At 45.0% G+C, this 13,886-nt stretch overlaps 2 protein-coding genes across 4 annotated transcripts in view; one reads left to right on the forward strand and one right to left on the reverse strand.

The window, feature by feature from the left end:
* The window catches only part of MEST, an 11,642-nt gene extending 2,723 nt beyond the window's left edge, over positions 1-8,919 (forward strand). Inside the window, exons 2-12 of one of the 3 annotated variants that reach the window (XM_006861139.1) lie at positions 100-254; positions 2,082-2,161; positions 2,507-2,584; positions 2,682-2,818; positions 2,970-3,028; positions 4,355-4,395; positions 4,873-4,943; positions 5,189-5,290; positions 6,774-6,850; positions 7,728-7,791; positions 8,668-8,785. In XM_006861139.1, coding sequence (XP_006861201.1) covers positions 100-254; positions 2,082-2,161; positions 2,507-2,584; positions 2,682-2,818; positions 2,970-3,028; positions 4,355-4,395; positions 4,873-4,943; positions 5,189-5,290; positions 6,774-6,850; positions 7,728-7,791; positions 8,668-8,785 — 982 coding nt within the window. Of the gene's footprint in view, positions 1-99; positions 255-2,081; positions 2,162-2,506; positions 2,585-2,681; positions 2,819-2,969; positions 3,029-4,354; positions 4,396-4,872; positions 4,944-5,188; positions 5,291-6,773; positions 6,851-7,727; positions 7,792-8,667 lie in introns of those variants that run through there. The other 2 variants (XM_006861140.1, XM_006861141.1) reach the window with 2 other exon arrangements.
* A 1,117-nt stretch (positions 8,920-10,036) lies between these two features.
* The window catches only part of COPG2 (coatomer protein complex, subunit gamma 2), a 176,032-nt gene continuing 172,182 nt past the window's right edge, over positions 10,037-13,886 (reverse strand). Inside the window, exons 21-24 of the mRNA XM_006861142.1 lie at positions 12,106-12,203; positions 11,337-11,475; positions 11,046-11,144; positions 10,037-10,610 (exon numbers count right to left, since the gene is read on the reverse strand). Coding sequence (XP_006861204.1) covers positions 10,480-10,610; positions 11,046-11,144; positions 11,337-11,475; positions 12,106-12,203 — 467 coding nt within the window. The 3' untranslated portion in view covers positions 10,037-10,479. The remainder of the gene's footprint in view (positions 10,611-11,045; positions 11,145-11,336; positions 11,476-12,105; positions 12,204-13,886) is intronic.

Genomic DNA, 13,886 nt, shown 5'->3' on the forward strand with positions numbered 1-13,886 from the left:
CCCGCACTCCACCCTCACCCCTACCCCATGGCACCATTTTGGACTGTGAGAGTGGACAGGGCTCCCTGCCCTCTGACCCGCTCTCTGCTTCTCCCACAGAATGCGGGAGTGGTGGGTCCAGGTAGGACTGCTGGTTGTACCCTTGCTGGCTGCCTACCTGCACATCCCACCACCCCAACTATCCCCTGCACTTCACTCATGGAAATCCTCAGGCAAATTCTTCACCTACAAGGGACTGCGCATCTTCTACCAAGGTGAGAACAGGACTGTTGGCACACTGCTGAGCTAGACCACGGAGGTGTCAGCTGAGGGGCTTACTTGGGTCCACTGGTCTCTGTGGCCCAACAGTGATGGAGGGACCAAGCCCTTTTTCTGTGTAACGTGAAGGAATGGGCTAATTGCTCTCCTACGTTATAGTGGGGATACTCAGAGAATTATGCGGTGAGGGGGTGGGTAAGGTGAATTTGAAATCCCAATCTCGCTAGACCTGACTTTTCCTGTTATTTTTCTTTGTAGGCTGACTTAGATTGGTAGGTACTGCTTGTCTATTTTGAGCGCCCTTAGTGGGTTGGGTTGGGTTTTTATGGTTTAGTGGTCACCATGAGCTGCAGTTGGCTCCCGGGCAAAGGGTTTGGCTTGGTATTTTAGAATCAGGGACTATGTACGACATTCACAAGCTATAACTAGCATGGATTCCATTTTTGTATTCCTCCCCAACCCCACATTTCCTTTTATTGAATTGTTTTCTATAAAGATTCTCTGTTATAGGCATAACTGAATGGGATTTACGTTTTATGCTTTTGTATAAATGAATTTGCTCATGATAATTGTTATTATGACTGACTGATGAAGAGATTGCCACATGCCAGGGTACTAGTTACATTTCCGACCGGCATTATTTCACTGATCCTTTACAACAGGAGATAGGTACAAGTCAGCCCATTTCATAGGTGAAGACACTGAGAAACAGAGACTGGACGAGACTTCTTTTGGGCGGGAGTCAAGAGCAATAACGAAAAATGTTTGTCATAAACCGTTTTTCATTATTGCTCCTGACCTCCTCCCATTCACTGTCTGCAGTTGAGTGAGTATTTCATTTTCTCTGTGATGGTCATATAGGCGCTTCTCATGTAGTAAGTAGTTCATGTTCGGGGAAATCTATGTGAAGGGAGTTGGCTTTTTCCTTATATTTTCAAGCTCTGCTAGTTAGGAACAGAGTGATTGTCTTAGCGTGCATACTCAAGAATAAGACTCTTAGGTTCAAGTAGCGATACAGTTTAATTGCTTCTAACTAAATTATTTTGAAAGCTTATGGCCAAATTCTGTATATGATTATTTCCATTTTAATCTAGTTAGCACAGTATATATTCTTTGAATATTCGATTAATTTTAAAAGATGGTTTTTAGTGACCCCCATATTGTCATCTATATGCATTTTTCCAAATGCCCCATCTATATTAACCTTTTCGATAGGGATAAATTTGCCATTGCTTGAGCATTATATTATGATACTGGATTGGAGCTTCTCCACTGGAAATAACACTGCTGGACAAACAGCATGAATGACGGCGCTCACTTGGTTGGGCAGAGGAGCTGTATTTTAGAGACGTGTTCAGAGGCCATTAATGAGAAGGCACAGAGAGTTTAGTCATTTACACCGCAAACCACTGTGTGGACATTTTGCTTTTAACGCTGAGAATCAACTTGCAGATGAATATTGTTCATATGAAACAAAAAGAGAAATGGGGGAAATGAGTTTAAAAAAAAAAAAAAAACTCTTGGTGAAAGCACATTACCTTTAAATATTCTCACAAGGACTTTAGGGGCATATTTACTTAAAATGTGTGACCTAAAGAAATTTTACATACATATTAAAAAAAGAAAATAGAGAATCAAATACCTGTTCTTACCTAAAGCAACACACCTGCTTTTTCTTTTTTAAAAAAGAACCCTATCATTGTAATGCAACTCATTTGCTTGGGATTTTTTTGGTCCTTTATATCAAATTACTTAATTTGCATCTTTTCCTGGTCACTTCCAGAGGGCCAGCCTAATTCCTCTCTCTCCTTCCTTCCTTCCAGACTCTGTGGGTGTGGTGGGAAGTCCAGAGATTGTAGTTCTACTACATGGCTTCCCAACATCCAGCTACGATTGGTACAAGGTAAGGAAATTGGACTTCTAGGTCTAAAAAGTATCGAAAGCCAAGTACCTGTCAACACTAGAAGGCTCTTGCAGATTTGAACAGCTTAATAAAGTTTGCATGTCAAGCTATTTTGCAATTACTGTAAGGGAATAGAAACTCTGGTTCTCTGGAAAGGGTCCTAACCAAGTTAAAGTAAGTGCAGGAGTCCCTTCCTCTTGCTAGCAAAAACCCGCTTTCAAGAGGCTCACCCGCCAGCCTGGGGTAATTTCATGAGATGCTCTTTGTCAAAGGATGAAGTTGTAGGTCCAGAAAGAGGGGACCGGGCAGGAGCAGATGTTCAAAGCCTCCCTTTTTTGTTTGCAGATTTGGGAAGGTCTGACCCTGAGGTTTCATCGAGTAATTGCTCTGGATTTCTTGGGCTTTGGCTTCAGTGACAAACCGGTAAGCTACCGCTACATGGGCTCAGTGTTGGGGTGGGGTGGCCATGGGGAAAATGTCCTCATGGCTTTGTCCTGTCTCCTGACTTTTGTCTTCTCAGAGACCGCACCACTACTCCATATTTGAGCAGGCCAGCATCGTGGAGGCACTCTTGCGGCATCTGGGGCTCCAGAACCGTAGGGTCAACCTTCTGTCTCACGACTATGGGGACATTGTGGCGCAAGAGCTGCTCTACAGGTCAGTGAGGCTCTAGATTTATGCATGACCCACGAATTGCAGGAGCCTGCCAGTTTCCAAGGTTCCAGATAGGTTTCCCTTGGGCATCTTTCTGCCACTGTACTGTTTGAGTCCTAGGAGTTACATGTGTGTCTCCCCATCCTGCTTCCAGGTACAAGCAGAATCGATCTGGGCGGCTCACCATCAAGAGTCTGTGTCTGTCAAATGGAGGTAACTGCGTGGGTGGAAAGTGGGGTGCAGCCTAGAAGGGCTACCTTTAGATATCTCATTTACATCCGGACTGCTCCATAGGGTTTCTAAGACCGTCATCTTTACGAAAGCAGACTGCCACATCTTTCTCCCTCGGAGAGGATGGTGGATTTGAACCACCAACCTTTTGGTTAGCAGCTGAGTGCTTAACCACGATGCCACGAGGGCTCCTTTTATCTGAAGTTATAGGGCTGGATGGCAGGAGTTACAGAATTTACCCAAAGGGACACTGATAAGTCTGCATTCAGACTTCTGGTCCTCATCAGACTGTTTTAGTGACAGTGACAGCTACATGGTTGTTGTTAAGTGCCGTCAGAGCATTAAACAGGGGGACCGTTGCCATTGTAGTGCCGTGAACTGCTTTAGTGGCTTACATACCCTTTCTCAGAATGATGTTTTTAAATATAAAAAATAAAGTAGGATTACAAAGGAAACTGATTATCGAGGGACAATTGATGAAAAGCTATTATAGTAATTAATATATACTTTTGCTTTTTTTAAAAACGCATTAGGGGATCTGATAGGAGCAGCGAGGAATGTAACGGATGGCCCTGAAGCCACAAGTGCTTCTGATAGTCTGGGCTTGGTTTCCTGAATGCTTAGCTGCCAATCCCAAATCTCAGTTCAAAATGAAGGAACCCCTGGCTACACCTTTTGGAGAGATTTCCTTTTCTTGGCATGCCATTGAGCGCCATTTGTAAATCCATGAATACGCTGATGACTGCTGGGTAACCTGTCAGTCCTGCCTGGGGGTTGGAAAGTCCGTCTGTCCCCTTATCAGCAATGGGTATGCCTTTTCCCTGGTGACGTTGGAGAGAAATGGAAAGGGGAAACTCTAGGTGGTTTTTGTTTTTTTTTAGGTAGGACCTACACATCCTCAGAAACCCTACCCAGGGTCTCTATGAGTTGGAACCGACTCAACAGCACTTAACAACAACACACTTCCTAAGAACCCAAATCATTAACACTCTGTCTTCTGCAAAGTGGAAGGAAATGCTGCGGGGAGCTGAGCCTGGCCTTGTGCATTATGGACAGCTATGCCAATTATCGCCTGGTTCTCTACCTCTTAAGACGAGCAACATGATCCCAGTGTGGTGTAATTTGACCTCCTAAAATACCGTTCCCTGGAAAAATACTTATATAACTGTACTGAGTTTTAATTTGAATTCTCTTGTGGCAATAGCACCCCAACAGTGACACTGACGAGGATAGTCAGCCTTGGATAATGGGCTTGGGTTGTTCCTACAGATGTTGGTAAATGACTAAGTGAAGGCTCTCTTCCTGCAGGTATCTTTCCTGAGACTCACCGTCCCCTCCTCCTCCAGAAGGTTGGTGATTCCACTGAATAGATGTCTAATTTTAAGATTTGTGCAGACAGAAGCAATGCTGGGACCTTTCTAAGGGTTAAACCCATCATAATGGGCCTAAACTGAATTCCTTTTCCCCTGTTACATGAGTGAAATGAGGTTTTCCCTTCTTCTCCACACAAAGCAGTGGAAATGGGTCCTCCGTGATGAACAAATATTTGGAGAACAGCTAGATGAAAATTTGTGTGATGAGTGTGATGTTCAGATACATTGGGATCCTAAGCTAGAAACTCGCATCAAACTTTGGGTTTTAGTGAGGTCTAGAAACAGAATCCCAAAGGGAATTAGAAATTGCTCTGCTTTTCAGGAGAGATGAAAGTGGGGAGGCAAACAGTGAAAAGCCAATACCCACCTTTTAGTAGAAGCCCCTTAGTTGCCTCCCAGGATGAAACTGTTTATGGATGGTTGACCTTCTTTCACTCTCACCTCTCCCTGCAGCTACTCAAAGATGGAGGTCTGCTGTCGCCCATTCTCACACGCTTGATGAACTTCTTTGTGTTTTCTCGAGGGTAAGTCGTGGTCAGAGATGGTAGCTAGAGCTTGGGGACAACACAGTGGGAAGCTGCTACCATTACAGTTCTGGACTGGAGCCTGCGGTGTGCTATTTTTAAACAAAGGGGTCTGTCCACTTGCCAGGGTAGTAGTAGAAGGAATTCATAAATCAGCTAAGGTTTGGACTATATGACCTCTTGATGGTCCATTCATGCTTGACATGCAGAGGTCGACTCATGTTTCTCTCTTTGGACTCTTTCAGTCTGACTCCCGTCTTTGGGCCCTACACCCGGCCCTCTGAAAGTGAGCTGTGGGACATGTGGGCAGGGATTCGCAACAATGACGGGAACTTGGTTATTGACAGGTAAGGAATGTCCCTTTCTTTGGTTTTAAGAGAGACTTTGTGTGGAGCCTCAGGGAAAGATGTGGGGTTGCTTGTTCTGTTTCTTGTAGGCTTGTTCCCTATTGCAAGAGGTGCTTCTCACGTGGGAGGCAAAGCCAAAAGAGAAGGGAGTGGACCCTGAGTCTGAGCTGTGTGGCAGCGCCATTAGCTGTACTCCCAAAGCACAAGCCTCTCCTTCCCTGTCAGGTAGAGAGTTCAGCTGGGAGTGGAGCAGCTCCCACTGAGGGATCTAGAGACAGGGCAGTGCTTAACTACTTGAGAGAACGTGTTGTCTTTTTGCCCGCGGGTTCACGTAGCTTCCAGGGTCTTTAAAGGCTGGCCCTGCTGGGAACTGTGCATTAGAGGAGCCATTGTTTCATCCCCCTTTTGCCCCTCAATGAGATCCTAGAAAATTCACTTTAATATAAAAAAATGGAAAAATAAAACCCCGTTTTAGGATTTCACCTTGCGTTCTTTTCCATGGGAGTCTTTGGGTGGTGGTGGTGGTTGTTGGTACGTGCCGTGGAGTTATTACATGCTGTGGAGTCGGTTCCAACTCATAGCGACCCTGTACAGTTTCTGAAACTGTAAATCTTTACAGGAGCAGAAAGCCTCATCTTTCTCCCGCAGAACAGCTGGTAGTTTTGAACTGCTGACGTGAAATTAGCAGCCTGATTCCTAACCACTACACTACCACAAGCGGTGAATATGCTCAGTTGCTGAAAGGGTAGTAGGTTGAAGCCGATTCAGAGACACCTTGGGAGAAAGGCCTGATCTACTTCCCCAAACTCAGCCATTGAAAACCCTGTGGAGCTCAGTTCTACTACACACATGGGGTCAGCATGAGTTGGAAATTACAGGACAGCAACGCCTCCCCTGCCCGTGGTTTCTTTTTCAAAAAGTACATACCAATTCTAAGAGGTGACATTTGGGGCTTCCCAATAACTGGAGTTGGCCAGGTGGAATCACTAGAACACGTGAGTTCGGAAAGTGGCTGTGACGCATTACACTGTAGAAATGAACACTACGTGTGTAGTTCGATCACGCACAGAGGACGAGTTTTAAGCACAGCTAGAATTTTAGATGTAGAGGTCAACTTAGAGACCGGCTTATACAGCCCATCTACAGATGAGGGACTGAGGGCCACAGCTAGGTGCTACATCTTTTGAGTCAAAGTCAGTGAGTGACAGAGCCAAGAAGGAAGCTTTAGACCCAGGCGTCACTGTTCACACCCCAGCTGTCCTCGATTGCATTCTCTGAGTAATCGAGACACATAACCATTGCTTCTGACACTGAGAGCAGGCTTGATTACCTCCTGTCATTAACAGGTAAATTGAGTGGCAGTTTCCAGGAATGCTTATTTGATCCTGGCTTAAGAAAACACAGACTGTATTAAGGTCCTCCTAGCTCATTCTCATAACCAAGGTTTCCTGCTTCTCCTCCTGTTGACTTCTGTCTTCTGTAGTCTCCTAGAGTATATCAACCAGAGGAAGAAGTTTAGAAGACGCTGGGTGGGCGCCCTGGCCTCTGTAACTGTTCCTAGTGAGTATGTCTACTTGACCTTCTGCTAGCAAAACCAAAGGGCTGACTATGGCAACTCCCCCTCCTCCCCCGCAATCAGGGCAGTTAGGGTTAGAGAAGACGACTACAGGGCATCCAATGAAACTGGGATTTCAGATAAACTACAAATTCTTTTTTAGAGTAAGAGTATGTCCTGGACAATATCTGGTACATACTTATCCCACCCACCCCCAAAACAGATGAATTATTTCCCTGCAATTTCCCTTTCGCTGAGTGTCCTTTATCTGGTGACATCTGGGACTCCACCGTCATAGTGGTAGAGTGAGTACCGAAGTGTCACAATGCTGTTACAAGAGCAGTTGGTCTCCCCATCAGGAGTGGGTGGTATGTGTGGCCAGCGATGGCCATAGGAAGTGCTGAGCTGCTGGACAGAGGCATTTAGATGTCTGACCAAGAGGCTGTAGTGGTGGTCTCGGCTCATTTGTCTCTTTGTTCTTACAGATTTAAAAAAAAAAAAAAAAAAAAAGTCAGTGTGGTCTCTCACACGTAGTCGCTAGTGCTTAGGAAATTACTGATTTCAAGCCCAAGGGTCAGTTATAGCTGAAGAGTGAGACTTAAGAGTATTGAAGTCCCTTGGATCTACAGAAAGAGACTCCTGAAAACAGGATTTCTTCCTTTTGCTCCAGTGTACATAAGAGCTGGAGGAGGGGCTGAAGGCTGCAGCGGGAAGGGCAAGTGTCAAGCGGATGAGTTGGCTTATTCCTAGCAGCTCCTTGTAAACCTGCTTGGTCAAAGCGGCTAGGTTTTCTACCAGAGGTCATTGTCAGAAAAGTAAATTTGTGTACAGGAAACCTTGGTTTTGGAGGGGTTAATGATTAATTCTTCTTTTCTTTCCCAGTTCATTTTATCTATGGGCCATTGGATCCCGTGAACCCCTACCCGGAGTTTTTGGAGCTGTACAGGTGAGCTTCCCTTTGAGGTCTTTGTTTGTCAGGAACCTCCTCCTGACAGTGGTTGCCAGAATGAAGCGTTGAGGGCTATAGCTCTAGCCACCATCTCCGACCTTATTGGTTCTTCATTCAGGAAACATATTCTCCAAGGATGAGCTGGGAATCTTATTCACACATAAAGAGCATGAAATGCAGTTCTACATTCTCTGGTTTTATACAGCCTGTGGCCACTGTCATAGTAACTACATATTCTTAGGTGTGTGGGTGAAGGAAAAACTACCATGTAAGCCAAGGAATGAAAGTGGATAAGCTGTCTGCTTTAGTCTGATTGTGATGCCAACTCCCTGGCCTAGGTTGAGGTGAAGAGCTCACAGTGGAGTGCTGAAGCTCTCTAGGTATTTATTCAGGCGGTGTCAGGATATGGGATCTTGATTATGTCATAGAAGAATGTTCCATACCTTCATATGCCCTAGTGGAAACAAGCCAGCAGTAAATAGCTTGCATCTGATCTAAAAAAAAAAAATGTCCTGGGACTATGTATGGAAGGGCCTTTGCCGTCTTTATACTTGGGCAGTGAGTTGCTACGTGGTCCGCTTGTTTGATGCCTCATGCCTCTCTAAGGAGCTGAAAATTATCCTGTTTTGGCATTTGTTGCAAATGTGTTCTATTTTCAAGTTGTTGTCTGTTGGATCCTGACCACTTAAACACTAGTCTCCATCTGCCACAGCTGCCTAGGGTACAGTTCAAGATTAGAAAGTGACTGAGGCCTTCGTTGGCTCCTTCCAGTGTGGTGTGTCTGCAGTGGCATTTACTGGGGCTGCCCACTGGCTGACAACTCTTCCCTCCCTCCAGCCTCCAGTTCACCTACATGCTGTTCTCTTCCACTAGGAAAACGCTGCCGCGCTCCACAGTGTCGATTCTGGATGACCACATTAGCCACTACCCACAGCTAGAGGATCCCATGGGCTTCTTGAATGCATATATGGGCTTCATCAACTCCTTCTGAGCTGGAAAGCGTAGCTTCCCTGTATTATCCCCCCTAATCCCTATCTGTTGTGTATCCCACTTAGGAAGATATGCCCCAAAGAGGTCCTGGCCACTAAGCACGATTCTCTTACAAAAGTCCACTTTACTCACATTGGTGAAAACCCAGTAAAGGGTCAGTCCAAGTTCCGACTAAGGGTTGACCTATCAGTCCACCTCCCATTCCATGACCCGTGACCAAGCGTCTGAATTTGCCTTTGTCGTGTGTGTTACTCAGAATTGCCGATGAGCACTGCTCCTGGCTGATGCCAGAGGAGAGGCAGGCGGTTCTTTTTCATGACAGACTAGTTAACGTGGCTGTGGACTTTCCAGAACTGTTTAGAAATGCTGATTTCTGGCTCAGACCAGACTTGGATAGTAAAGGAGAAGGAGGGGCCTTCCCTCTCCTTGAATGGCTCTGAGGGCACGTGCTTTTACGTGCTCTGAGCCACGCGGTTTCCCACATGGTTTCAAGTGAAAGCGAGTCTCCCTTGTGTGACTTTGAGTTTAGTTTCCTCAGCTGCTTCTAATTGTAGACAAGCATTTGGTTGAGGTAGGTTTTGGTTTGAATAATGTAGTATTCTAAGTAGGCTTTTAGGCTATGATTTAGCTACATGTGTATATATATATAATTTCTTTCTTTCTTTCTATCTTTCTTTCTTTCTTTTTTTTCCTAAGGATACTAAACCAGCAGATACTTAACTCTGGCAGAGTAGTCAACTTCATAGTGAATTTCTCAATAAACTGAACTAAATCCAAACTATTTTCAGAATTTCCTAAAATGCTAAGACATTAATGACTAATAGTGTCTGTGCCAGAGACAGACTGTTATTCGCTGAAAAGACCAGTTCTAACGGCAAAGATCAGTCCGACTCTTCATACCTCAGTGCTGAGAGGCCTGTCTGTCCCCCTGAGCTAACGTGGAGGGGAGGGGACCGGGTGCGGTCCCAGTTTCCAAGTTAAATGAAGGCTGATGCCTTTGAAGGCAATTGTGGAACTTCTCACTGGTGGCCCCTGAGAGGCTTTCTCTTGAAGCACAGCAATTTCTGTGCTTTATAGACAGGAAAGTTCCAGACATTTTTACCAACAAATTCTGAAAGACCTATGAATAAATGGTGCTGAATACTTTTTTTTTTAAAGCCACAGTTTCCTTGTCTTAAGTCAAAACAAGATGATTAAGTGATTATTTTACATTCCTTTTTTTTTTAATTAGCAGCTTCAAGTAGAGCAACAATGAAAGTGGAATAAGTGTTTATTTTCTATTAATAAAAATGAATTTTGACAAAAGTGGACTCTGGCTTCCCCTCCCACTCCACCCCTCTTGCATAAAAATTTTCTAACATTGCCAGGAGCTTTCAGACACACATTTAAAGAAAATAATAGAGTAGACTGAAGTTAAGCAGCTGGGGTACAGAGTAGCATTTTAATTTTCAAGACCACCCAAAGCTGTACTATCATACCAAAGTTGGCCAAGTATAATCAAAAGGGGAAGAAAACAACACAGCAAAAAAACAACCGTGCACAAGGACAGACATTTGCTGATCTGCTGGCTTAGGGCCAAACAATTTGCTTCTCCAAAAGCATTGCTCTTTCAAAGGGTGATTCTGGGAATTTCACACCCCTAGCCCAAGCCCACTGACAGTGTGGTGCAGCAACTTCATCTTGCCCAGTAGAAACCTAGCCAACAGAAGCCAAGATGACATCTACAGGTGTTTCCTCTTTGCTTCTAACAGTCACCTGCATGGTCACTCCATCAGCTAAGGCCAGCCTGGACCTCACCAATAAGTCACAGCCACCTCTGAACACACCTGTGAGAAGACAGTCAGGAGAGTCAGGTTCAGAATGCACAGCCTGCTTTAACAGGGACACATGCCTGCAGCTCCTTCCTATGTCTGTTTGGTCAGGGTCTCAGATTGTGTTTATGGTAGGAATGAACTCCTACCAACAAATTCTAAATGCTCCTTCTGTTCCCGTGATACCAGGTGCATAGAAGGTATTCGACAATATTGACTGCAGTACTGGAATGAGGATCTGGGGGAGAGATTTCAGTAAGCGTTTTACACCAATTCTACATTTAATAAGCACAGAATACACAGGAAATCAGCAGCTAAACAAATTCTTCATTTTGTCTGGGCTTCAAATCAGAACTCAGGTAGTGGGGTGCTGGGCATAAGATGCTCCCACATCTCTTTCTATGAAATTTCACAACATAATATAGGGGCAATCTGATGGATGAGTCTTACCTGACAGATAGAGGGAATGGGAAATCTTGTTCTCGGGGACTTTGTCTGACCTCTCACATGGCTGCATGCCCAGAAACGTGATGATGTTAGTGACAGCTTCTGTGTTGAGGAGAGGAGGTGACAACATTAGCAAGTTCGGCAGAGGAATCTGCCTCAGTCTGCTCAGGGAGGCGACTAGGACAGAAACTGGTTGGCTCTGCTAGACGGTGGAGAGCAGGTCCTGGTCTACTGAATGAGATGAGTGACAGCACAGTTAAAGAAAAGGGAGTCTGAGAGCAAAACTCTTCTCACCTTCGAGGGTTTTGGTAGAGCTGAGGGCAAAAGTCTCCTCTTTCTCAAAGGTATCGCCCACCTCCTCCCAGGCAGCAGCGAAGTTAGGCTTCAGAACCTTCTGAATGTGGTCACACATCGTCACCTCAAGATCTTCCAGCTGGTGGGTAACAAGCAAGCGTTAGTAGTAGATAGGTCCTTTTAGTACAGAACCACGATGGAAGAGACGTGTTACTATGGTTTCATTATTCTGTGTTACACCCTTTGCAGAAGGCTAGGAATGCCCTCCTGCCCAGGGCCTTTCAGTTCTGTAGGTGGGTAAGGCGGTTAGGCACCTGACAAGAGTCATGCTCATGACACGGTACAGTCACCAGGTCTGCACACGCAACCACTGAGTTCAGGCCATGTAGTACCTTGGGAATGAATATTCACAGATAGGTTGATTTTTGGTAAGTTTTCTCGCCGCAGTGTGAAGGCGTTCCAGCCCATGATCTGGCTGTGTTATAAGCAAATGAACAGCTGCTGAACCAGAAACACATTTTGAATAAAACTGATCTCAAAGAAAATCATGTTATTTTCATCTTACTGATCCCAATTCTCAAGAAGAAGAGGAAGGGTGAGTTTGTTTTTAGTCATGTAGTGATAAATCCCCATTCTCAGTGGTCATCTGTTTGAGAGGAATGCAGACCCACAAGTTCGTGTCAGACAATCCCAAAACAATGTTTCCCGCAGGCAGAAGCCACTCAGTGTCCCCAGGGTGGAGGGCTGGCTTTCGGTAGGGACCACTCACCACATATTCATCATCATAGCCATCTTCATCTGGAACCCCAGTGTTGGGGTCGCAGTCCCGGACTGTAAATTTCATGGTGCAGCTGAAGGTGCATGCAACTGGTGAGAGAAACAGGGACCATGCATGACTGGGGGACACGAGGTTCCCTCAATAACACAGGCCGAACCACCTGCACTGGGCACTGTGTCCACAGAACCAAGTCACACACCTGCAGGCTGGTCAGGAAGGCCAGTTCACAAAGGTGGACTTTATACAGTCTATTCTTAGTCTATTCTCTACTGGGGGGTGAAACAGTGCCAAAAGATGGCAGAGGCCAAACTCAGTTTTTGTATTGGCATAAAAAAAAAAAACAGCAGGGGGCTTCCTTGTTGAATTTTTTGCCAGGCCTGTCAAAAGGACTAGCAGGTTGAAAAATTCAAGAACCACTGCTCTCTGAGCTGACAAGTAAAAACTCCCCATGGTACAAAACACTGACCACCCAATGAAGGCTGACCAAGTACATCCATGAGTGGACAGTGGACAGACGGTGGGTCCACAGCTGATCTGAATGGACTTGCCTATAGTGAGTAAGTTAATAATGAGGTTCTAATATAAAGAAATTTAGTGTCTTATCATGGACATATGACTGGCGGAAGAACTGGGGACGGTACATTTCTAGAAACAAATCTTTATGAAGGAAATAGGACTTTCTGAGTAGTCTGAATGAGGGAGTGGAGAAAACACCTTTAGGATCTAATCCATGGTACAGAAAAGGCCGCTAATGCTCACTCCTGCCCAGTCACTTCTGACTCACGGTGACCCTAGAGGACAGGAGGAGAAGTGCCCCAAAGGGTTTTAAAGCCACCAGTCTTTATGGAAACAGACTGCCACATCTTTCTCCTGTGGAGCAGCTGACCCTTTTGTTTAGCAGTTGAGCTCTTTAACCAATGCTCCACGAGGGCTCCTAGGAAAGCCTTATAGGTGCCATAATTACCAGAAATTGGGGAGTTAGACTATTACTTGGGGGACAGCAAGGAGAGAAAATAATAGATTTGGATATAAAGACAAGGTGAATGACATGGGTGGGTAGACAGACATTCACCTGCTCAATCTTTAAATTCATTCTATCCATTATCCATCCATCCATCAATCTAAATGTGTAGTGAACACATGTCAATATATATTGACATTACATGTCAAGCTAATTGTGAGACATGACCTCTGTCTCCAAGAGGTGACTGGGAGTTACATGTGTCTGAGATCAACACCATTATAATTCAGTGCCACAGGGTCATTAAAGTGTTGGCAGGGTGCCCTATGTCAGTCTGGGTAAGTCATAAAAAAATTGAAAGGATATAATAGTTTGATTAGATCTCAAAAGATAAGAAAACTTTGCAAGCAGTGGAGGGTATGTGGAGAGGTTGAATAATGCATAAGTAAGGAGAAGAGAATGTGTTCGGACGTGTATTTCTAACGAAGGAGTCTTTGACAATTTACAGCAGGTAGTCAGATATTGGAAGGTTAGAGACTAGCTGAGTTACGGTGGTGCCTAACTGCAGCCACTGGTGGGAATCGTCTGACAAACAGGCCAGAGTACAGAGAGCAGGTGGAGTCAGTGGAGTGTCAAAAACAGATGATGATAGCTGGTTGACCGGTGAGCCAAGTGCCTTATAGGAAAGAGTCTGCCAATCAAGTCTACAGAATCAATTTCAGTGCTATCCAGGGGCTGGTGGTTTTCTATGGGTTGAAAGGAGAATGAAGAAGGACATTGGCACAGATCCAGAAAATGTTTAGCTGAGGTA

The sequence above is a fragment of the Chrysochloris asiatica genome, unplaced genomic scaffold, assembly GCF_000296735.1.
Source record: "Chrysochloris asiatica unplaced genomic scaffold, ChrAsi1.0 scaffold00041, whole genome shotgun sequence".
Taxonomy (NCBI): Eukaryota; Metazoa; Chordata; class Mammalia; order Afrosoricida; family Chrysochloridae; genus Chrysochloris; species Chrysochloris asiatica.